The sequence below is a fragment of the Gorilla gorilla genome, chromosome 11 (assembly GCF_029281585.2).
Source record: "Gorilla gorilla gorilla isolate KB3781 chromosome 11, NHGRI_mGorGor1-v2.1_pri, whole genome shotgun sequence".
Taxonomy (NCBI): Eukaryota; Metazoa; Chordata; class Mammalia; order Primates; family Hominidae; genus Gorilla; species Gorilla gorilla.
In genome coordinates, this window is record NC_073235.2 from 15,410,456 (window position 1) to 15,436,597 (window position 26,142).

At 35.7% G+C, this 26,142-nt stretch overlaps 1 protein-coding gene across 1 annotated transcript in view; it reads left to right on the forward strand.

The window, feature by feature from the left end:
• ACTR3 (actin related protein 3) overlaps window positions 1-23,854 on the forward strand; it is a 73,377-nt gene extending 49,523 nt beyond the window's left edge. Inside the window, exons 7-12 of the mRNA XM_004031658.5 lie at window positions 1,075-1,218; window positions 3,294-3,467; window positions 16,729-16,821; window positions 16,970-17,095; window positions 20,883-20,966; window positions 22,622-23,854. Of these exons, the coding sequence (XP_004031706.1) occupies window positions 1,075-1,218; window positions 3,294-3,467; window positions 16,729-16,821; window positions 16,970-17,095; window positions 20,883-20,966; window positions 22,622-22,717 (717 nt within the window). The 3' untranslated portion in view covers window positions 22,718-23,854. The remainder of the gene's footprint in view (window positions 1-1,074; window positions 1,219-3,293; window positions 3,468-16,728; window positions 16,822-16,969; window positions 17,096-20,882; window positions 20,967-22,621) is intronic.
• The last annotated feature ends 2,288 nt before the right edge of the window (window positions 23,855-26,142 follow it).

Consider the following 26,142-nt stretch of genomic DNA (forward strand, 5'->3'; position numbering starts at 1 on the left):
CATGTCTTGTGTTTGAAAACATCTTTCAACTTTGGCTAGTGGGATCAGGAACTATTTCTGGCTATGTGTGAGCTCTGGTGGTGGTTCTGTCTACTTTTTTCTAGAGGTTCTTTCTCTCACCTTGATGGTTTTGTCACAGGAGTGTGCTGATCAGTATTCAGTTAAGGAGGTACTCTCTTCACATCTTCCCAGCTCTCTGTTGGTTCAACTCCTCCCCCTCCAATAATTTGGCCTACAAACTTCAGCCACTTTGGCCTTTCTGACCTTTAAAATCTATATCCCTAACTTAATGAGACCAGTTCTGTTTGAGTTCTCTTTCCTATCGTTGTGGCCTAGTAACTCTCCCTAGGCAGTAGGATAAAGTGTAACATTCACGTTATTTGTTTCCCTTTTCTTAGAAAGTATCTCTGCCCTACTCTGCCGATTGTCAAATGTCTGAAAACCTTTATTTCTTATAAATTGTCCTGTTTTCTCTTTAAGTTGAGAGGGTAAGTTCAATCCCTAATATTCTGTCATGCCAGATGAAGGCATCCTTAATATTCTTTCCTAATGAAATTTAATTTTGCCACACTATTTGTTATACTTCTGACACATCAGTAAATTTGTGAATCAGTTCTACAGAATTTAGTTATTTGGCATTATGATGGTGTGTGGAAAGCTTCAGGTTTGTGAGATGGATACATACTTCATTAGGAAAATGATAAGCACTTTGTCAAATTTCTTATGACGCAATCTAAATTTTTTACTGAAATTATAAATGATTTAAAAATAGTACCATCTGATATAAAGACTGCTATCTAAACCATTTGATATTTATATTTTGAAATTTATTATTTCTATACTGTTGAGTTATTTAAGTCATAGTTATAAACTGTCAGTGGGAAAATAAGTCTAAGTTGCTGGCCATTCTTAGTTACAGTTTCTGAGGAATAAAGGTAAATTCTGGGATAAAGCAGTACTTGAGACTATAAATACACTAACTTAATAAATTGGTCTTTATTGGTTCATATTTTTAGGTTATATTAATTTTCAAAACATTGAAAGTAAATTTGATATCTTTTTTCCCCTCTCTAGGCTGAAGGGTATGTGATTGGCAGCTGTATTAAACACATTCCAATCGCAGGACGAGATATAACATATTTTATTCAGCAACTGCTGAGAGACCGAGAAGTAGGAATCCCTCCAGAACAATCCTTGGAAACTGCTAAGGCAGTAAAGGTAAAAAGTGTGATAGAAGTGTAATTTAGTTAAAAATTAAAATCACATTTATAACATTAACGTGAGAAATTTTTAATAGAAGAAGAGTACTTAAAATAATCTTGTTAACCAGTTATAAATTATTACCCTTAAATATATTTACATTTTCTTTGTGTTTCTTAAAAGAAAATTATTATTACAGCAGTTTGTCTGTTTTCTTCATATTTTATATTTGAGAGGAGTAATATAAGAACATTTTACCAAATGACATTAACATAAATTTTTGTGATTATTCTCTTTATTAAAAATAAATAATTATTTCACTATAAAGTCCTTGCATCTCAGTTTCTTCACTGAATTCTTTATTTTAATTCTAAAAGCTTTTGTCATAAAAATTATTTTGATACAGTTGATTCATTGTGCTATAGTATAGAAGCAGTGCTTGGCTCAAGTGATAGGGCACACAGAAGAAAAACATGAAGGCTATGTAAAGTATTTTATTAATTTTTTTCTGCCATGTAAGTATTATATCAGTGCTTCATGCAAACTATCAAAATACTTCAGCATCGTGTTTCAAACTTCTTATTTGCCACATAACCAAAAAATTTCAGTGGGTTTCACGTGTTTTGAAAAGCAGAACTGCCATGGCAAAAGTAACTTGCTTGTCTCTTTCCATGGTTTTTTTTTTTAATTACGTGTAAATTTTTAAAATTTTTAATTTCTTATTTTTATTGATTTTTTTTTTTTTTATAGAGATGGGATCTTGTTCTGCTACCCAAGCTGGAGCACAGTGGCACAGTCATGGCTCACTGCAGCCTCAAACTCCTGGGCTCACGTGATCCTCCCGCGTCAGCCTCCTGAGTAGCTAGGGCTGCAGATGCATATCACCATGTCTGGCTACGTTTTTGTAGAGATGGAGGTCTTGCTATGTTGCCCAGGCTGGTCTTGAACTCCTGGCCTTAAGCAGTCCTCCTGCTTCGAAATCTCAAAGTGCTGGATGTGAGTCACCATGCCTGGGCCTCTTTGCTTGTTTATGGGATTTTCCTTGCTCGTCAGAGCTTAAGAATGAAAATTTATCAACTACTTCCTAGGTAGTAAATTAGTAAATGACTACCAAAAGTTACCCCAAGTTGGTGGCATAAGAATTAAATATATAAAAAGTTAATGTGAATACTACTGATTCAACATCTTTGGGAAATCTGTGAAATTAAAGCAAAATGAGAAAACACCAGAGATTTAAATCTATTCCAGAGAAGATTGATGGTCAGTCTGAATGTCTTTAAAGGAATATCATTTCTTTGTCATTCTCACTTCCAAGGTTTGGAGAAGACCTCAAATAGTGTAATCAAATGTCTTTGGTTTCCAGTATTTTTTCTCTTTGTGTATTTTGATTATTACTGGTAATATTTGTATCTATCTTGGATGGTGCCTGTGATGTGTAAAAATACTGGAAAAGGAAGTTTTTTTAAAAAAATAAAACAAATGCAGGTTGGCAGTTGGGAGTTTATAAATTACAAATATGATGTTATAATCTATAATATATTTTTCAGTGTTTTTGATGAAAACTTTTACTTAGGTCATATAACCAAATATGCAACAAAATAGAGTAATTTATATTTTTAGCCTTTTTTCTTTGCTCTTTTATTTACTCAGACCGCAATCAGTTTTGTTTCAGATAGATATTAAGGATCTATATTAATTTGTGTGGTTATCACAATTATTACTTATTCTTCAGTTCTATATTTTATTTATTCTCCTTACCTACAGCACAAGATTCATTATTACTGAGACAGAAAATGTTGAATGACATTAATGAACATTTTCAGGAAATAACATTGAAATAGTAGAAATCAGCTCTCCAGTCTCTCAAATATTGTTTATATTTAAAGTCAGAAAATATGTGTAGGAGATGAGTATGTTTATTTGTACTACACATATGATAATATCCTAACAAATTTTTCTTCCAGCTTAATTTCCTAATTTTATTTTCTGAAGAGTTTTTTTTTAATTGGATTATAGTTTACTGAAAACATGCCATTCTTTTTTACTGTTCTATAATAAGCAAAAAAAGTTACTTTTGTTTCTTTGTTTTTCAGGAGCGCTATAGTTATGTCTGCCCAGATTTAGTAAAAGAATTTAACAAGTATGATACAGATGGGTCAAAATGGATTAAACAGTATACTGGAATCAATGCTATCTCAAAGAAAGAATTTTCTATCGATGTTGGTTATGAGAGATTTTTGGGACCTGAAATCTTTTTTCATCCAGAGGTAATTTTTTTTAACGGAATTGTTTAAAAGTACTCAGCAGCAAATATGAATTAATAAATATTCAGAGAGAATTAATCTCAGAAACTTTTATTAGTACACTAAAAGTTTGAGTTTTTATGAAAAGTTTATAAAAAATTGTATGAACTTTTTAAAGAAAAAATTTGCTTTTGTTAAAATAAGCAAAATTGTTGCTATTTTTTGCAGATTTAGAAAAAACTTTTTAAAAAATATGTGTGGCTTATGGGGGGGTCATGAAAAGAGGGGAGCCCTTAAATTTTTTTTTTCTTCCCTCCGTTATGGACTCAGGTAAAGTTTTGTAATCGTTTAAATAAAATATTTTGGGAAAGGTTCTAGAAAGCTCCTCCCTCCCTATTTGTGTAAAATGACCATTATACAAAGAACCTTCAATTAACCATTAAAATATATAACTAGTAGCAAAATAGTCTGTCTGTGAAGTTTCAGCAACATAAAGGCTGTATTAAATTAAGAAATACATACTTTTAATAATGGAAAATTCTTCTGGTAACTTAGTATCAGAATTGTAACTGTATTAATAGAATTACTAATATTACGTACTTTCTCTGCTTATTTAATGTTAAGAATAGTTATTTTTAAAATTTTGTTTATTCACTCAGCAAATGTTAAATGGTTTGAATTTTCATGATCTCAGCTTAAGCACTGGGTATTCAAAGATGAAAAATTATTTTATCTTGCTCTTATTGAGCTCAAAGAATAAAAGAGATGAGTATTTAAACACGTAAGGTTATAGTTGCTTTAATGAGTGTATGTATCTGCTGAGGGCACAGGAACAAAGAGCATGTAAGTCTGCTTGGGAGAACATCTCAGGGGAGATAATGGTTCAACTGAGACTTAAAGGATGAATGGGTGTTTGTCAGTCATGTGTGGTAGGGGAGTATATGTATTTCTGTCAGAAGGTTAGCTAGGCAGAGGTCTTAGACATGAGAGTGCTGGATAGGAAAAGTATAGAGGACAGATTGGTAGGAGAGGGATCCAGATAGGTATTCATGGACCCAGTCTTGAAGGGCAGATATGCTATGCAAGGGAGTTAGCTAGATTCTGTAGTCATGCAAAAATTTTAAGCATAGAAGATAATTGTGTACCATATTAGAAAGGTTACTCTCGCAGTATTGGTTTGGACGGGTTGGAACAGAGGTGTGAATTGTGTTGGAAATAGGTGATTTTACTATAGTATTTTAGATGAAAGATGAATAGTATTTGTGGGTCAGTGAGAATGAGGAAGGAGGTGAGAGAAAAATAGAATCAACATAATCAGTAATTGCTTAGATATGAGGGGAGTAAGAATATGAGGAATCTGTGATAATTCACAGGTTTGTAACTTGGGCAACCCAGTGTGCCATCCACTGAAATTTGTAATACTGAAGGGGAGGAGTAGGTGAAATAGACAAAGATGAGTTTATTATATGCATCTTTTAAAAGGTTCAAAAACAAACACTTGGGTGTTGTAAAGTCATCACCCTTTGTGGGGCACAAAGGAAGAGGTTGGCTGAGAAGGGGCTGTGGAGGAGAAAGGTGAAGAATAGGGCCTTCGTGAACACAGACACGTGGATAGGCCGAGTAAGTAGAACCTGCAAAGAATACTGAAGATGACAGAGAGGTAGAAGCCAAGCTAAAGGATTATGGTCATAAAATTGAGAGAAGTGAATGTTTCAAGAAGGGAGGGTAAATAGTGCCAGTTGCTGCAGTGAAGTAACATTAGAGGAAACCTTAGAAGTACTTGGAGTTTTTCAGCATCTAGGTTATTGATGATCATAGGGGAGGCGTTTCAATGGAGTGATACGTTAGAGCAGCTTGTTACTTACCTCAGTGAGAGGTGAAGGTTTGGAAATCAGCAGTGTGGACATTCTGAGAGATGGCTATGAAAGAAAAAGACAGTGGACGAGTAAGAATTCAGTTGCAAGAATAAGGCTCAAGATAGTTTTAAATTTTTAAGAGGGCTTACTCCAGTGACAGGAGGGAAGGAATTAAGTATAGGTACAGGAAAATGAACTAGGAAGGGCAGAAGCACAGGTAGGTAGTTGAAGAAGTTCATCATCATAGTTCATAGTTTTAATTTTTTTATGAGGTGGAATCAAGCTTATGTTTTGGGAGAAGGGACTGGACTAAAATTGAGGCTGAGGCGGGCAGATCATGTGGTCAGGAGATCGAGACCATCCTGGCTTATATGGTGAAACCCCGTCTCTACTAAAAAAAAAAAAAAAATTAGCCGGGCGTGGTGGCGGGCGCCTGTAGTCCCAGCTACTCGCGAGGCTGAGGCAGGAGAATGGCGTGAACCCAGGAGGTGGAGCTTGCAGTGAGCCGAGATCACGCCACTGCACTCCAGCCTGGGCGACAGAGCGAGACTTCATCTCAAAAAAAAAAAACAAATTGAGGGCTTGTGAAGAATAATGACTTTCATATTTACTGTTGAGGGGAATTGAGAGGGTGACTAGTGAGTACATATTAATAGTATGGGGCATCCATTCTTTACTCAAGGTAGCAGGTTAGATACCCAAAACTTTTAGTTGTACAATAGTGTACCCTCGCCTCCCCCAGACAGTTGTGGGAAAGGAGGAAAAGGTTTTGATAAGGCAGAGATTAAAGTATTACAGCATAGAGGAGAGAGCAAGTCTTGAAAGCTGAATTACCGAGGGATACAGGGATTGGAGATCATGATGAAATGACACATAATAATTGTGAATTGGTAGCAGAGGAGTGAGCATGAGAAGGATAAGGAATTGTGGTCAGACTAGTATACTGGAGTGTGAAGGTTTTTGGTGGTACATTTTCTTTGCACTTTCTCAAAACAAAGATTAAGAGGATGTATACACACGGTTTTAAAGGTCAAATAACACTGAGAGACTTAAAATTAGCAGCTCTTCACCCTCCTGCTGCCATTGTGTTCTATAGAGCATCCACTAGCTTTTAGTTATTGCTCTTGGTAGTAACCCCCAGATTTCTAAATACTGTGATGGTATTGCAGGAACATGGATGGAGCTGTTTCTTGATATGTCACTGTTAGTGGTTTAAATGCTAGCCCCCTTTCAGATTAGTTCTTTCTAGACTCTCTTTTCTTCCAGCCTGCCAACATGTTAGGTTATTGTTATTAGGTAAATCAATAGTATTGTAATATTTATAGTATTATACCTGAGACTGTTGTTCACTTTTGAGGCAAGTAGTGTAATGTGATTCTTTTCCCTTAAAATTCAGCTTTTCCTACACTTTCACCTTGTTTATTCATTTGCTTCATTTTCTTTTTTTTTTAACTTTAAGTTCAGGGGTACATGTACAGGTTTTTATATAGGTAAACTTTTGTCATGGAGGTTGTACAGATTGTTTTGTCCTCAGGTATTATTAAGTCTAGTATCCGTTAGCTATGTTTGCTGATCCTCTCCCTCTTCCCACTCTCCACCCTCCGATAGGCCCCAGTGTCCGTTGTTTCCCTCTGTATGTACATGTTTACTTATCATTTAGCTTCCACTTAAAAGCGAGAACATGCAGTAATTGGTTTTCTGTTCTTGCACTGGTTTGCTGAGGATAATGGCCCCCAGCTCCATGCATGTTCCTGCAAAGAACATGATCTCATTCTTTTTTATAGCTGCATAGTATTCCATGGTGTATATGTACCACATTTTCTTTACCAGTCTACCATTGATGGGCATTTAGGTTGATTCCATGTCTTTATTTTTGTGAAGTGCTGCAGTGAACATACATAGGCATGTGCCTTTATGATAGAACAATTTATACTTCTTTGGGTATGTGGGATTGCTGGGTTGAATATTTATGTTTTAGGTTCTTGAGGAATTGCCACACTGTTTTCCACAATGGTTGAACTAATTTACACCTAATGTACACGAAGAGAGTATAAGCGTTTCTTTTTCTTTCCAGCTTTGCCAGCACTTTTTTTTTCTTTTTAAATTGTATTTATTTTTTAAAAATATTTTCTCTTTCCTTCATTTTTTAGGAGGGATGTTGTGAGAATATTTTTTGAGTTTTTAATAATAGCCATTCTGACTGGTATGAGATGGTATCTCATTGTGGTTTTGATTTACGTTTCTCTAATGATCAGTGATGTTGAGCTTTTTTTCTTAAGATTGTTGGCCACATATATGTCTTCTTTTGAAAATTGTTCATGTCCTTTGCCCACTTTTTAATGGAGTTGTTTTTTCCTTGTAAATTTATTTAAGTTCCTTATAGATGCTGGATGTTAGACCTTTGTCAGATGTTTAATTTGCAAAGATTTTCTCCCATTCTGTAGGTTGTCTGTTTACTCTGCTGATAGTTTCTTTTGCTGTGCAGAAGCTCTTTAATTAGATCCCATTTGTCATTTTTTGCTTTTGCCATCTTCATCGTGGAATCTTTGCCCGTACCCGTGTCCAGAATGGTATAATTTGCTTCATTTTGTTTGTACAGTTATTTATTCATTCATTTATTTATTGGGGTTTGAATTAACTTTCTTGTTATACAAGGTCTGGAAGGGAACCGAGGAGGGTGGGTCTCATTCTATATAGAGGATTTTAACAGTTTCTTTTCCAAACAGGATTGAAATATTTTATTCATTTTTTTTTTGCCCCCTGATTCATCCTTGGTCATTTACCTTTCCTTTTAATTCTCTTGCTGTCATTTTAGCGGAGAGTCAAGAGACGGGAGAGATAACCACATGTAGCTGGAAGTTAGGACAGATTTTTGTATGGGCCATTTATATGTGAGTAGATTAATAGAAGTGTGTCAGACCTCATTTCATTTAAGGCACATCAATTAATTTGAAATTGAAATCTTAGAGAAGAATATTAAAGCTCCAAGTTGGGGACAGGAATTAGAAAATTGCAGAAGATCCTGAGCAAATGTCCTGCATGATCCTATGATCATGACCACAAGATGGATAATAGCATGGGATATAGGAGATGAGCATTTGAATGGAATATGCTTGACAAATGAGCTTAGCTGATGCCTTGGCTTTCTTAAAAACCTTGAAGTAGGCTGGTTGTGGTGGCTCACGCCTGTAATCCCAGCACTTTGGGAAGCCAAGGTGGGCGAATCACTCAAGCCCAGGAGTTTAAGACCAGCTTGGGCAACATGGCAAGAGCCCGTCTCTACCAAAAAAATACAAAAAATTAGCCAGGCATGTGGCGTGTGCCTGTAGTTCCAGCTACTTGGGAGGCTGAGGTGAGAGTATTCCTTGAGCCCAGGAGGTCGAGGCTGCAACGAGCTGGCATTGCACCATTGTACTCCAGTCTGAGCAACAGAGCAAGACTCTGTCTCATAAATAAATAACCCAAAGCTTTAGATATGTAAATAAAATGTGTTTCATATTGCTTAGGAAAGGTATAGTTGGCTGGGTGAAAATGTGTCTTGCTGCTGATGTTTCATACATCATTTTTTCTATTAATTTGAATAACCTTTACTGTTTCATACACCAATTTTTCTTTATTTTTTAACTTTAAAACATTTTCTATTGTCTATAGCTTTATGTTCCTTATAAGTAATTTCTTCTATGAGAAACCTGTTTCTCTTTTTAAAAAACCTGTTTTGTTTTCTTTTTTTTAAAGGCTGTTTTTAAAAATCAGTTATATATATGCACATGGTTTAAAAGTCCTGGTCTACGTATCCTAACAAAAACTAGGGGTGCCCTGCATGTTTCTTTCTCTTGTTTTGTATTTCTAGAGGTAACCACTTCAAACTCTTCTTAGTTGCTGCTTTTGCTGATTACCTCCTTAGCTATGAATTGCTTGGTTATATTGCAACTTCAGATTTTTTTTCAGTGTTAGGCTTTTTTTGTTTTCTTTTGGAAACAGGGTCTTGCTCTGTCACCCAGTGCAGTGGCTGAGTCATGGCTCACTGCAGTCTCCCCAGGCTCAGGTGATCCTCTCACCTCAGACTCCCAAGTAGCTGGGACTACAGGTATGTGCTACCACTTCCAGCTAATTTTTGTATTTTTCGTAGAAACAGGGTTTTGCCATGTTGCCCAGGCGGGTCTTGAACTCCTGGGCTCGAGCAATTCACCCATCTTGCCCTCCCAAAGCGCTGGGATTATAGGAATGAGCCACTGTGCCCAGCCCTGTGTTAGGCATTGTCTATCGAATTCCAACTATGGAAGAGGAAGATTGTCTTTTTTATCCTTCTTCTGTCATCACAGACAGGACCTTTCTATTCCCTTTTCATCTCATTTGTTACATTATAATTTCAAGTAGGTTGAAATTCAGTGCTTATGTTTTTGTGACCACAAATTTTGTTCATATCTGAGCCATTTAGTTAACCATGAAATCTTTTCCCTTCCTATAAGTAAGTTTGTTTTCCAAGAAGTCATTAATAAACTGTTTGCTTAGTGCTAAAATAATTACCATTCATTCACCTCCAAACTCCCTTCAGTAGTTATATAAATCTCTTCTCAGGATATTCAGATGTATAGGGTTTATTCATCAGTTTAATTTTCTGAAGTGTCTGTTACATCCCAATCTGAACTTGCTTCTGTCTGTTCCCAGTATAGAGTTGCCATATTCCTTTACTATCATTCTAGGGATTCCCTTTCCCTCTGTCTTGTGTTGGATCTCTTTTTCATATATCCTATGTCTTTTTCACTCCTACTGTCCAATTCTTTATTTTGGTGATCATCTTCCAATAGAGTTCCTTTTAGGGTGCATGAGAGAGGAAAATGTCTGAAGTGTATTCATTTTATCTTCACACTTGTTGATAGTTTGGGTATAGAATTCTAGATTGGAAATAATTTTCCTTCAGCATTTAGAAGCCATTGCTTAATTGTTTTCCATTATAACGTGAAGTTAATAAAAGCTGATTTATATGTATAAGACCTGTTTTTTTTTTTTCCCCCCTGTACAAATGCTTTTAGGATCTTCCCTTTGTCCCCTAGCATCTGTGTGTGTGTGGTTTTTTTTTTTTTTTTTTTTGTCTTTTTGTTTTAATCTGTAGGTTATTTCTTCAACTTTACCTACGGAATTTTCTATTGGATTTTTAAAATTTCTGGCAACATTTTTAATTCTCAAGAGCTTCCCCCACCCCTGCTTTTGAATATTCTTTTTTAAATGCTACCTTGTTCCTATTTCATTGTTGCCTATCTTCTGGCTCTTTAAGGATATTAATCATAGGGTTGTTTTTTGTTTTTTGTTTTTAAGTTTTCTTCTTTCTATAGTCTCTTCCAAGTTGCTTAGTCTCGTTCGAGTTGCTTTTTCTCTGTTTCGATTCCTATGTTTTTCCTGCAAGAGACTTTTGCAGGCCAGTCATTTAAGAAGGGGACACTAGGCTGGGTGCAGTGGCTCACGCCTGTAATCCCAGCACTTTGGGATGCCAAGGCGGGCGAATCACCTGAGGTCAGGAGTTAGAGACCAGCCTGGCCAATATGGCAAAGCCCCGTCTCTACTAAAAATACAAAAAATTAGCCGGGCGTGGTGGCGGGTGCCTGTAATTCCAGCTACTCGGGAGGCTGAGGCAGAAGAATCGCTTGAACCTGGGAGGCAGAGGTTGCAGTGAGCTGAGATCGCACCATTGCACTCCAGCCTTCCAGCCTGGGTGACAGAGCAAAACTCTCTCCAAAAAAAAAAAAAAAAAAAAAAAAAAAAAAGACACTAAAAACCTGATTGGATGGCTGAGTTTTGTGGGTGGGGCTTGTTGACTGTTGCCTTTTCTTTGGGGGAATGCCATATATGTGTTACTTTAGGTCTTTTTAGGTAGTCTAGTTCCCAGAGAAGACTCCTGGCTGCTAGGTAAAGGCTGGCAGCCAAGCGGGAAGAGACTTTGCAGGTTGCCTACCTTCACGTAACACTCCCCTTTTAGTACTTCCTGTTGTGTATTAGAGTCCTAGAAACTCTTTTCTTCAGTTGAGAGAATAGGGTTAACCACTTTTCTCTTTGGATAAGGAGGCGGCATTTGATGCTTCTTTGGAGAGGATCTAGACCTTTAACAGCTTCTCAGAGAGACTTTCAACCCGTCCGTCCTTCTTCCTGCCCTCCTTCCACCTCAATTCAAAGCTACCTGGGGCAGCCAGTTATTTGAGGGATGTGGAGAGGGAATTTGTGGTATGAAATAGCTTGGTTCTTAACTTGTTTTTTACTGATGACTTATTAAGTGTTTTGGAGTGTTTGCAAAGTCTTGTCCATCTGCTTTCCAGCTTACCGAATTTGTTGCTGGTTTTGTTTTGCTCTCAATACTTTTATTTTGCCTTTAAAAAAAATTCTCAGGCTGGGCGCGGTAGCTCACGCCTGTGATTCTAGCAGTTTGGGAGGCTGAGGCGAGTGGATCACGGGCTCAGGAGTTTGAGACCAACCTGACCAACATGGTGAAACCCTGTCTCTACTAAAAATACAAAAAAAAAAAAAATTAGCTGGGCGTGGTGGCGTGTGCCTGTAATCCCAGCTACTCAGGAGGCTGAGGCAGGAGAATTGCTTGGATCTGGGAGGCGGAGGTTGCAGTGAGTGGAGATGGTGCCACTGCACTCCAGCCTGGTGACAGAATGAGACTCTGTCCCAAAAAAAAGAAAAGAAAAAGAAAAAAAAAAATCTCTTTACTGGTATTTTTTGAGTAGTGTTTTGGAAGAGAACAAAATTAGATACATATGTTTACTTCACCATGTTTTCTCAAAATAGACCTGATTTTTGTATTTTTTAAAGTGTGTCATACACACCTTTTTATTTTATTTTTTGTAATTTTAAATGGATGCTTCTGTGTCCTAGTTCTGTCATTTGAAGGATTCACTTGGTTTTTTGTTTCGGCTAAATGAAAGTGTAGGCATCTGAACTGTCCAGTACTTCAGTGCTGAAGATAAAATGTATGAAAGAATAAGGAAATTTATTTTTGTACTTCTATAAGTTCATCGCAAATACTAGAAAGAACTGTTTTTAGAAAGAGTGGGTTTGAAATGTGGATTTTGTTTTTAAAAGGGAAATTTTTTTTTTTTTTAACAAAATCATCCTAAGTTCTTAAAACTTGTGTAATAAGTTTCCAGGTACAGGAAAGATTTGGACTACTGTGTTTACTTGGGTATATTTGCTACTCCTTGTATTTTTTTGGAGGAGAGAAAAGATATTCTTTCCTTGACAGTCTCTTCTAATGTTCTCAACATCAGTAGTCTTAAGACTTGACCAGGGAGCAGTTAGAGGCAGAACTGACTCTTTTGCTGACAGTGAAAGAAAAGGCCTGAAAAATTTTATGAGAGACCCTAGGTTGAATCTGTTAGTATTAAAGTATTGAATACTGTTAACAATTTATTGTCACTTTTTAAAATTGTTAATTCTTTTTCTTCTTCATTTATGTACTAAATAGTCATTGCTTGCTGCTTTACTCAATATTTTACCAGTTCTCACTTGGGGTTCTGTAGTCCAGTAGTCCCTATACATTTTTCAAATATATACTCAAGTCAGACTTCATTTTTTAAAATAAGTCAGCATTTCTGTGTGTGGATCTAGGGTATGTTAATATTTAAAAGTTCTGTATTTTTTTTTCTTCTGTGCATTCTTTTTTTTTTTTTTTTTTTTTTGAGACGGTGTCTTGCTCTGTCACCCAGCTGGAGTACAGTGGCGTGATCTCGGCTCACTGCAACCTCCACCTCCTGGGTTCAATCGATTCTCCTGCCTAAGCCTCCCAAGTAGCTGGGATTACGGTGCCTGGCCTCTTCGGTGCATTCTTGGTTAAAAACTGCTATAAAAAGGGTACAGGACCTGGTGCGGTGGCTCATGCCTGTAATCCCAGCACTTTGGGAGGCCGAGGTGGGTGCATCACGAGGTCAGGAGATCGAGATCAGCCTGGCCAAAATGGTGAAACTCCATCTGTACTAAAAATACAAAAATTAGTCAGGCATGGTGGCGGGTGCCTGTAATCCCAGGTACTCGGGTGGCTGAGGCAGGAGAATCGCTTGAACCTGGGAGGCGGAGGTTGCAGTGAGCCTAGGTGGCGCCACTGCACTCCAGCCTGGGCGACAGAGCGAGACTCTCATCTAAAAAAAAAAAAAAAAAAAAAAAAAAAGACACAGAGATATAGCACAGTACTGAATAACTCTATTAGTTACTTTTGCTTGAGCATGGTATAGCAGATAAACTATCTTATAGGTAGGAAAAGGACTATGGGAAGGTTAATGTGTGTGTGTGTTATTGTTTTAGGCAAATACTGAAGAGTATAGCCAACAAAGGACGACGTAAAGAATTTACAAGTTCTGTGTTAGCAATTTGATACAGTTTTAAAAATGAGTATTATGGAACACATTTTTGTCAGGTTAATATTCTCTGTACAGATTTTGGAGAAGTAAATTTTTTATAGTTAAAGTAAATGATAGGTTCTTAGGTTAAAGTGTCACTATGGGATCATAAAAATACAGTGGTTTGAGAACTGAAGGCTCTTTAGAAGATTTCACAGTCTGAAGCTGAAAATGATTGTCGAAGATCATGGATGCGTTCATGGGAAATAAAATTTTTAGGATTCTGATTCTGCTGCTCACTCCACTTAATCAGTAACTAAGTCATTTTCTGCCAGCACATGAGCTTGTCTTTAAATTAGTTATAGAGCCAGCTGAGTTGAGCTCTATTCTGTTTTCCCTGACAGATAAAATTTACCCTAGTCTGTAGGTTGGGTTCTAAAGGCTCAGTATGAGCCACATTTTCATACCTAGTGTATATTCCTCTTAGAATTCCGTATGTACACTCCTCAGCATGCTTCAAAAAGAGATTTTGGCTGCCAGGTTCTTTTCTTTTATTATGATAATAAAGGTCAGTAGAATCTTTCTTAGTGATGTTTTTACATGATCTAAATGAAAAGATTTTGTATTAGTATGTGTCACTTTGATAACATTAAATCTCTTTTCATTGTATGCACAGCCTGTAAGTAATTTAGAACTAATCTTAAAAACTGGAAAAAGGCAGGGCATGGTGGCTCACACCTATAATCCCAGCACTTTGGGAGGCTGAGGCAGGCAGATCACCTGAGATCAGGAGTTCGAGATCAGCCTGGCCAACATGGTGAAACCCCGTCTCTACTAAAAACACAAAAATTAGCCGGGCGCAGTGGCGGATGCCTGTAATCCCAGCTACTCGGGAGGCTGAGGTAGGAGAATCGCTTGAACCCAGGAGGCAGAGGTTGCAGTGAGCCAAGATTGCGCCACTGCATTCCAGCCTGGGTGTCAGATCGAGACTCGGTCTCAGAAAAAAAAAAAAAAAAAGAAAAAAGAGAAAGTTGACACATGCCTAATAATTATCAATACAGTTATAGACTCAGTTTAATAAATAAAGGAATATTGTCTCTCAGTTAGGACAACCTAATGATAAAAATGAATGGCTGAGGAGATATACAGTACTTGTTTGTTTTTGACTAATTAGAGCTAGATTTTGATTATTTATTTAGAGACAGAGTGTCTCTCTGTCACCCAGGCTGGAGTGCAGTGGTGTGATCATAACTCAGCGTAACCTCGAATTCCTAGGGTCAAGCAATCCTTCTTCCTCAGCCTCTCAAGTAGCTGGAACTACAGGTGTGTGCCACCATGCGTAGCTAGTTTTTAAATTTTTTGTAGAGACAGGGTCTCGCTATGTTGCCCATGCTGGTGTCAAACTCTGGGTCTCAAGCAATGGTCCTGCCTTGGCCTCCCAAAGCACTGGGATTATAGGTGTGAGCCACCATGCCCAGCATCAAGTTGTTTTTTGTTTTTGTTTTTTTTAAGTTAGTTTTTTAAAAAGTGTGTTTTTCTTGAGTGCCAGCTGTTTGGAAATAGTAAGTTTATTTTGACTATGGTATATCATCATTTGAATATATAGCTGATGTTTGTTATTCAAAGTAGATGTGCCAAAAAGTTCTTGAGAGCGCTGAATTAGTGAACACTGAGCTAGCTATTGCTCCTAGGGGAAATACAGTATTAGGTTTTTTTGAGCCTCTGGTAACATTTTTGTTATCCCATTAACGTATACCCTTGTTTCATGTGTGTTTCTTTTTAAAGGCACTACATTTAGTATATCATTTTAGTATATTCATTTATATTCAATAGCACTAGAACACATGTCTGAACAAAGCTATCTAACTTGCTTTTTCTCTGTAAGACACATCACAGCCTCCTTGTGTTTACTAGCCAGCACTTGAGCAGTATGCTTGGGGGCCATTTTAAATAATGAAATCACTAACAAAAATATGAAAACCGTGCCACTAAATATAGCTGTGAAAAGAACACTTGTTTATAGTATGAGAGCTGAAACTAGATAGCAGAGTATCATCTTGTTCAACCTCGATGGGGAATGTGCACATCAGTGGACTCAAATTTTTGTTGCTCTACACATGTGCATGTCCATGAATAACCATATTTTGATTTGGGGAGTTATAAATATGTTTTAGCAATTAGGTAAATTCACAAATATGGAATCATAAATAATGAGATTAGACTACATTTATTTATTTCATCTCCTATTGATGGACTTATGGGTTTTTCGTCTTAGAAACAAGGCTGTAGTAAATACGCATATGTAATAGCATACATGTTTGGGGAGTTTCTTCAGGGTTTGTTCTAAGAAGTGGAGTTACTGGTATGTGCATTTAAAATTTTATTAGCTATTTGTATTAGTCCGTTTTCATACTGCTAATAAAGACATACCTGAGACTGGGCAATTTATAAAAGAAAGAGGTTTAATTGGACTTATGGTTCCACGTGGCTGGGAAAGCCTCACAATCATGGCAGAAGGCAAGGAGGAGCAAGTCCTGTCTTACATGGTGGCAGCAGGCAAAGAGAGAATGAGGAAGACGCAAAAGCAGAGATCCCTGATAAAACCATCAGACCTTGTGCAACTTATTCACTCCATGAGAACAGTATGGGGGAAACCACCCTCATGATTCAGTTCTCTCTCACCAGGTCCCTCCCACAACACGTGGAAATTATGGGAGTACAATTCAAGATGAGATTTGGGTGGGTACACAGAGCCAGACCATGTCACTATCTTATTATTGCCAAATTATTCTCCATAGTGGTTACATCAGTGTATACTCTCACAGCGTTATATGAAAGTTTCCATTTACCCAGATTTTTGCCAGCTCATAGTATATGTATGACTTTACATGTTTGCTATTCTGATAGTTATAAAATGGTATATATCGTCATAATTTTGAGTTTTCTCTGATTTCAGTGTCACCAATCTGAATCTGTTAGAGACCAGTATTAGTGGTTTCTAAAAGGCCTTTTGTTTTTGAACTGAAAACTTTGTTTAACCTTTTATTGTGATATTTGTCAGTAGTGATATGATCTCTATTATATATCCAACTTATTTTTCAGTTTGCTAATCCAGACTTTACACAACCTATCTCAGAAGTTGTAGATGAAGTAATTCAGAATTGTCCTATTGATGTCAGACGTCCTCTCTACAAGGTATTTATAGCAAAATTGTTATTCAAGATCTTACTTTAAAAAAACTTAAACACCTCTCATAAAAAGGATATAATAGCATTTCAGTACTGTATATTATATCTTTAAACTTTTCTCTTTTTAAATATTATATTTATTTTCTCTCCACTAGAATATTGTCCTCTCGGGAGGTTCAACCATGTTCAGGGACTTTGGACGTCGCTTGCAAAGAGATTTGAAAAGAACTGTAGATGCCCGGCTGAAATTAAGTGAGGAATTGAGTGGCGGTAGATTGAAGGTTGGTTTTCCCGATTATTGGTGAGAAGGTTGAGGGTGCCTTCCTTGATTAGGATGAGAAATATTTGCCAACATTCACTCTGATTTAGAAAAATAAGAGGAACCTGTCAGGTATTCTAATGGAAATGGTTAATGTTATAGATTTATGTCTATGATATTCTGGATCATTTGATTCTTTTAGGATATTGTCCGTATTTCTGGAAAATAATTCTTAGTAATACCTGTGGAAAGACTTTTTTTTTTAATACCTCTCTCATAGATAATTAATATAGTAGATTTCTTTGCATACACCAACAATAAAATTAATTATGGATCCACAAAATGTTATATACTATAGAAGGACAGCAAAGCTGAGTTGAGATTGATGCCATTGTTGAGTAGTCAAGCCTGCTCTCAAAAACTGACTTTAGCTCCCACATAGCAACCTCAAAGTGTGCAGTCAAATCGGTGGTTTAATAAAGTAACCTTTGTATTACATGTCCTGGACCTTTAGGCTTGAGGTTAAAAAAAATCAAAATTAATTTAAAATTCTTAGATGTCTACTTTCTATATTTAGAGATAGATTCTTCATTTTTTTCATCCTTGTTAAATATTGAAGCAGAACGTTGATTTAGAGGAATGATATGGCTTTTTTCAAAGCTGTTTGAAAAAAGGTATTTTGAAAAAAGGTATTTCATGGTGAATAAAATACCTTCTGCTTGGAAGATTACCAAGAATGAGGACTTTATCTGAGACTTCCACAATCATTCAGAATTACTTAAAAGTAAAGCACAACACTCTAGGGTTTGCTGATTGTTGAGAAATTGCATGATGGCTGACTGTTGTCAGTGCCTATATTTTGATTATCTTGAGTAAACCTATCCCTAGGAATGCAGTAAAAAGTATATGTTTTGGGTGGAAGGCAAAATATTGAACTCTGTCCCTGTAATGTCATGACTTCACACTTCAGGAAGTCTACTCAATAGACTTTTAAAATATTGCGTTTGCTTTTGCATCCCCTTCCCAACCAACCAAACCACCAGCCCACCCCATTCATCCATTCATTTGCCCATCCATCTACTCCCCTTACCCACATATCTATCTACCCTACCTCCTACCTAAAAAAGAAGTCATTGGGTTTTGCAAGTATAAATTCTCTGTACTGAGAATCCTACTAACCACATTGATTATGTGAATGAACATAGTGCATGTTCTGGTTTTTTTGTTAGAATACTTAAAAGATTGAAGTTGATTGTCCTAATGGTATGGTTATGCATGTATTAAAGTAGCTGTTTAGTTTTTAATAACTCATTACAGATATATAAGTACAAAACAATGCTATATGTTTCTGAGTATAGTATTTTAATAAAGTGAGATTGTTTAACATTTTTAAGCTCTTTTTACACTTGTAAATAAGAAATAAATTTACCCAGTGATCAGTACCGTATCGACATATTGAAAGAAACAGATTGGGCGTCCCTTTTTTGAATTGCTTCATACCAGAAGTGTTGCAGGTTTTGAGTTTTTCTGGATTTTGGAGTATTTGCATTATCTACTGGTTCAACATCCTTAATCCAAAAATCTGAAATTGTGAGCATTTCCTTTGAACATCTTGTTGGTGCTCAAAAAGTTTTTGGATCTTGGAGCATTTTGGATTTTCAGACTTGGGATGCTCATCATGTATAGGAAAAACCTTGTGTTTTGGAGGACTCTGCCTTCTTCACCTTAGTTTTACTTGCTAGTAACTTTTATAGGTCTTAATAGCATGCCTTTATCTATCTATCTCTGGCTTTATTCTCCTTCAGTCTGTAATTTTTAATGGCAACCAAACAGTTTTGAAAAAAGCCATATCATTCTGTTTCTATAAATATGTGTGTGTACACACACACACTAAATTGTAGATATGATGGTTCATTATCCCCAAACATTTTAGTATATTTCTAAAATCAAGAACATATTACAGTTATCAAAATCATGAAATTAACCTTGATCCAGTGTTATCTAGTTATAGAACTGATTCTAATTTTACCAGTTGTTTCACTAATGTCCCTTATAACAAAAGGAAAACAAAATACCTTTTTCCCCCTTATCCAGGATCCAATCAAGGATTGCATGTTTCATTTACTTATTGTGTTGCTTCAGTCTGTTACATACTCAATGTTTGTTGTCTTTCATGAATGAATGTGACATTTTTGAAGAGTACAGCCATTTATTTTGTAGCATATCCTTCAGCTTGGGTTTGTTTAATATTTCTGCTTGAGTAGGTTCAGATTATGTACTTTTGGCAGTGATGCCACAGAATTGATATTGTATCATTTTTAGTGCATTGTATCAGTAGACACATGATAGAATTTGTCTTGTGTGTGAATTTTGAGCTTTTGGTTGAAGTTGTGTCTGCCAGGTTTTTTCACTATAAAGTTATTATGTTTTCCTTTATATTTAATAAGAATCTTATGAGGAGACACTTTCAGACTATCCTGTTTCTCTTTTAAGTTTCAGTCACTAGTTTTTAGCATCCATTGTGATTCTTCCCTAAAACAGTTATTACTGTGGTAGTTGCTAAATGGCGTTTTGCAATTTCTATCATTCCTTCTATGTTTTTAAGTCTTGTTTTACTATAAGCAAGAGTTTTCCCTTCTCCCACATTCATTTATTCTTTTAGTAATATCTATATGAACTCCTGATTTCTCATTTTGTGGTCTATATCTTTAATATCACTGTAATATCATAATATCAGTAATACCACTCATCATTAATTTTAATCCCACATTTTTTTTTTTTTCAGATTTGACCAGTGGGAGTTATTCAAATGGTTCTTAGATTTTTTTTTTGATGCAGCCACATCTTTTTTTTGCCTACTTCTGTACTTCCCGGCACAGCAAGGTGTTTCAGGCTGATCTTGTACTTTCTCTTTTCTGGCCCTGGAATCAGCCCTTTTTTTCTCCTTTTCTTTCTTCAAGACACCCTTGTCTTTTTCCTGTTAGTGGAGAACGTTACTAAGAAACCAAGCTTTGTGCTCATTGCTGCTAGGGTATCACTGAGTCTAGGCCTTCTCAGTGATTAGAGCTAGGGGTGTGTGTGTGTCTATACATCTATATCAAAATTCTCTACATAAATTAAAACCATGAGTTTTTACAGATGTCTCCAGTTATAGAAGGTTCACTCTAGTTTTCTGCCCTTCCATATTGTAATGCCCTTCTCTGACAGTGAGAAACCTGGCTCCTATTATCTATAATATATTTATGTTTTTGCTTAATCCTGGAATATGTATATGATAGTTTCAGAATTGTTAATCCACACCACTGTGAAAAATAGACCCAAAACTAGAATTCAATATTTGCTTATATTTTATCTTCAGCCTGAAGGCTTATAAGATTCAAAATACTATGCTCACGAGTTGCTTGTGTTAGTCCCTTTCCTCACCTTAGTGTGCTTATGTTTGAAAAAAGTACAATTAGTTTAATTTGTTTTTGTTGTACTTTGTTTTGCCCCAACCTCCCCTTCTTTTAAGGTGTTATTTTTTAGTATGTAAAACACTAACATTTAGATTCTTAAAGTCAGAACTGTATAAAACGTGTGCTCATTGCTATTTCCCTTCCATTTATTCTGCTCTGTTCCCTCCCTGTCTCTTCCACAGTGTTCCCAACCCCTTTCCTCTGAGACAGCCAATCTCAATTGTTTCTGGTTTGTAAGATACCACCTGAATTTAGTACAGATATTATTTTTGTATATGTACATTTAAGGTTAAATGACACAGAAATTGTTATTTGAATTTACTATGAAGATGATCATACTATGTCTTTCTTTAGCCAAAACCTATTGATGTACAAGTCATTACACACCACATGCAGCGATATGCAGTTTGGTTTGGAGGATCAATGCTGGCTTCCACGGTGAGTGTGATGAAGCTTACTTTTATTTTATTGTATCATTATTATTTTATTTATTTATTGTTGAGGTGGACTTTCACTCTTGTCACCCAGGCTGGAGTGCAATGGCATGATCTTGGCTCACTGCAACCTCCACCTCCTGGGTTAAAGTGATTCTCCTGCCTCAGCCTCCCAAGTAGCTGGGACTACGGGCATGTGTCACCACACCTGGCTAATTTTGCATTTTTAGCAGAGACTGGGTTTCATCATGTTGGCCAGGTTACTCTTGAACTCCTGACCTTGGGTGATCCGCCCACCTCGGCCTCCCAAAGCAAAGTGTTGGGTTTACAGGCGTGAGCCACTGCTCCTGGCCTTTATTATTATTATTATTTTTTATTGAGATGAGGTCTTACTATGTTGCCAGGCTAGTCTCAAACTCCTGGGCTCAAGTGATCCTTCCACCTCAGCCTCCCAAAGAGCGCTGAGTTTACAGGTGTGAGCTACTGCGCCTGGCTGAAGCTTATGTTTAAATTTATGTATATATTTAAGATAGAAGAGTCCATCAATACTTGGAGAAGAACAAAGCAAATTCCTTTAAATTGTATCTAAAAATAATAGTAAACTTTGTATATATGTGTTTGTAGTATTTTAAAAATTGGAAGTAATTTAAATTTAATTGGAAGTCATTTGAATTTAATTTTTTTTTTTTTTTAGCTTGCTAGACATTATTTTAGAGTGACCATTTTATACTATGTTTTAAAGTTTATCTGTAGGGAAAGTTCTGTTAAAACTGGTAATTTAGTCATCAGAAGGTCCTTGTTTGTTCTGTTTAAGTATTTGAAAACATTAAGGTAAAAGTTAAGTTTCATTGCATAGAAAGTATGATGTTTTACACTGAATAAAGGGAATTATTCTAAGAATCCTGTCCCCAAATTAAAATGTCTTTAAAGCCCCCTTAAAAGGTGTTCTAGTGTTCTAATACCATTAACCTAGGAAGTATTGGTGCTTTGTTCTGGTAGTGCGTGCAATATTAAAATGAAGGAGCTTTTATCTGAATTATTGAATAACTGTATAACTTTGGATTTAAAACCATTTCCAACATAAGAGGTGAAAGTTATTTTCTTCCTCAATTTTAGTCATATTCAATTGGGACATATAACCTAGTTGAGTTTGTGACTTTGCCTTGAGAAATGAGGTAACACAGCATGGAACAGTCGTATCTTTTCCAGACCTTGAATGAGGAAGGCAAATGATCTAGACATTTCTTAGAACTAGACGAAAAATAGTCATAGCATGACTAGGAGTAGTTTTATCTGTAGTTAGGCGAATGCCGCTTCTTTACATTATTGATGCAATGAAAGTATGGGAAAGTCTCAACAGAACAGACTGGACATTTGAGAACCTTCCATTTTTCAAAATTTCAGAATCCTCGCAGCAGGTGTGTGAGACAAGGATTGGGGACAGGAGTTAATTGCTCTTTTGGAGTTCCGATAAAGATTTATAGCTGATTTTAAGTCATGGCTGCTAGAATTTCTAAGCTTTCATGCCATGAATGGACTAATAATAAACATTTTAGACTTAACATCTATTTTAAAGCATCACTCTTAAAGTTTATTTCAATATACCTTCAAGATGGTAGATTTTTGACCCTTATAAAAATATATATTTTTTGTTTTCAGCCTGAGTTCTACCAAGTATGCCACACCAAAAAGGATTATGAAGAAATTGGACCTAGCATTTGTCGTCACAATCCAGTGTTTGGAGTCATGTCGTAAAATTGGCTTCATAGTTATTGGGGTTAGGGAGGTGGGGAAGAGATAATCTTTCTGATTACCTGTTTTGTCTGGATGGCTGGTTTTGAGGTTTTAAACCTGACTTGAAATAGTAACACCAAACATGATTATACAGGAATATTTTAATAAGTGTATCATCATGCAGATGTAGAAGAGAGCGAAAGTGATTGTGTTTTTCTTTAGATTGAATATTTTAATGTTATGTGTAACAAAAAGAAGTGGGTTTTAGTTCTTTCTGTGCCCTGATATTTTGTATATTAATGAATTATCCAAGATTCGATGGGATTTATCAGTGTGTAGATAGCTCTATAATGCTTGAATTGTACACTTCTAAGTGTGCAGTGCAAGAGCTTGTTTATATTTCATACTTTTTATACTTTGAGGAAAAAAAGTCAAAGAAAAATTGTATTTGAGGGAAAAAACCATGACCAAGTAAAGGATAAATTCAAAAAATAGCCTCATGAGACTTGGCATACACACTCATGGGATTCCAGTTATTATGGAGTGCTTCCATCCCTCTCCACCCCTTCCCCCCAAAAGGTTTTCTTTGCAAGTGCTTTTGGAACTAGGAGCTAGTATCTTGGATTAACTGATGCCTGCTAGTGCTTTCTGATTACTCGCATTCTGTTTCTTGCTTTAAAAGAAGAGTAAAGACAAGAGTGTTGGACCAGTATTGCAGTTCTGTAGTGTCATTTCTTATAAAAAACAAAACAACAATAATTTATCAACATTGGCATATTTAAAGCCTAACATTCTAATAAAGGCACAAATTTCTTTTTAATACTTGTTTCAGGCTCTTTAATCTCTTTATAAGTTAACTAATAAATCTATTTTCTTCAGACTTCTGCAATAGTTCTTTAAAATCACAACAGTTAGCAAGCTGACTTTTGTAATGTGCTCAATACAAATACCTGTGAACTTTTAATATGTTGAGTGCTTTCATTTTGATAACTGGATCTCCATTTGATATTTTCATTTGTATAACTCATTTGCAGTCTGAAAATTTTTTTTTAGTGCCAGTCCCTGAACATATCATTGAAAGTTAATTTTCTTTGCATTTTAAAATATCTGGATTATGAAGAAAAAGTGATGAAAATAAATTAAAACTGAATTACCTTTTCTAATGTTTTTTTTTTTTAAGTAATGTAATTCTATTTTGTTTTTATGTATGTGATGTCTGTTTCTGTTGAGATTTGGGAGTTATTGAAATCTCTGTAATGTGTATGGTAGAAAATTTCTTGTGATCTTAACATTTTACCAGTTGTTTATAGAAAGAGAAAATGGGAAATGTTTTATAGGCTTTTTACTAGCAATATCAGTGAACACTTGAACTCCATTATTCATGAAAATAACACGTTAGGATTAGAATACGTCTATTCAAAAGTGAAAGAATATAAAGTGTTTAGTTTTTTGTTTTTACTCTAAAGATAGAATTGGGGAGTAAACTTCAGTTTTTGTTTAGAGTGGATCTGAATATTTAAAATCCTATAATAATTTTTGTGAATCTTCATTCTTTGAGTATGGGATTGTAAAAGACAAACTGTATATCCTACAGTAGTATCATCATCAGTATCAAAGGTCTCCTTTTTTTACTTGGAAAAGTAATTCACAAACATTATAAAAATACTATTCAAACAGTACCAAAGAGTAGATTAGCAAAAGTAAGTTTTTTTCCCTAGCCTGTCTCATTTTTCCGTCATTACACAGACTACTTGGAATGTCTTAGATGTCCTTGTATTGTAATTTTCTGTGTAGGTAGAAATAAATGTAGCTTTCTTATTTTACACAAATAGGAACTTACTGTATATACTGTTCTGCACTTTGCTTTTATTAAAGATCTTTTGATAAAGAATTATATTGATAAGCAGTAAAGATGTCATGCTCCTGGCCCAATAAAATATTGTTAGCATTGTCATAAATATGTCTTTTCCACCGGCAATGGTTGGGTAGTAAGTGAATAAGCTAGAAAGACATGTTTATAAAGCTATTTGATGACAATCTCAGGCATATTTATACAGAGGTGTTCTTAACTGTTTGCTACAAAAACATGAAGATCAAAAACTTTCTTGAAGCTTACACTTAACTTATTTGGGGAAACAAAACTCCAGCCCTTCTTGTGTACTTTCTGATATCCCTTTGCTCTACTTTTAGAGGAGTGAACCCTAATAGGATGGTAGCAGCATTCTTGTTTCTTTATATGTCTCCCCTGTGATTGTATACCGTTTTTTCAACTTAAAGCAACTTCAGTTGGAAATATGTAGTGGTTGGCCAAGGTGAACTAAATAGTCTGTAACACTGATTAGGTATCGAGCAACGTGAGCATGGTAGCAAAAGCACCAACTGAAGCCAGTGATTTAATTTTTAATTCTGATTCTGATAATTGATGATATAGCTCCTCAAACTTTGTTTTTTGTTAAAACTTGGAAAATATATTTGTATTGTTTTGGACAAATTATTTGAACTCTCTGGACCTTGATTCAATTTATATATAAGGTAAAGGCATTATACTGGATTATCCTGCAATTTCTTTGAGTTGTTAGAATATAATGTAGCTTAATAATAGCAATATTAGCAGTGTAGTAGATTCTGACTGCAAAACCTAGCCTTTTCTGTTGATTCATTAGTAGTAGTAAAGGTATTATCTGATCTATCCTTTTTAATAGGCAATGCTTTGATCAAGTGGGAAATAGTAATGGACAAATAAAATCAATGATCATTATCTAACTTGATGCCTGCTTTTCAAAAAGTGAGCAAATTTCACATCTTCACCCTTAGACGTTAATTCACGGCACCTACTATAAATACTCACCCTCTTCTTACCTATCTTCTTTTCTGTAGGAGATAAAGTGGTTATTCAGACCCCCAATACAATTTTTTGGTTTGTTTTCACAGCTACTTAAAAGATTAAAATAACTATTCTTGCAGATATTTCTAGGAATATTTTTAGAAATAATATGAAATACAGGGATAATAGGCCAATTATGATCTTTATTTTTAATTTCTACAGAAAAGTACTAGAGAATATATCTATAGAAACTTCTTTCAGATAACCTTAAAGATGATACTAGAATGTTTATAAAATTATTGAGAAGATTATTTGTGTTTTAAAAGCTTATTTGTACCATAGTAAGGGATGTTTTTGTTCCTCTTCATTCTGGGCTAATCTGTCAGTACTGAAGTCCAGTCTTTTCCCCCTTTTCTTACCAGCTCAACCTTGATTCCTGTGACCCATTCTTTCTGATCTTTCGTAGTTCATAGTCACCAGGCATGAGTACCTTGGATAGCCCTCTCAAGTCTGTTAGCACCCAGATTTCCAACTTGGGTTAATTGGTACTAATTCTATTAGCTGGTATAAATAATCCAAAATCTGTGCAGACTCTGGGAGCAAAATGTTCTACTCAGTTTGG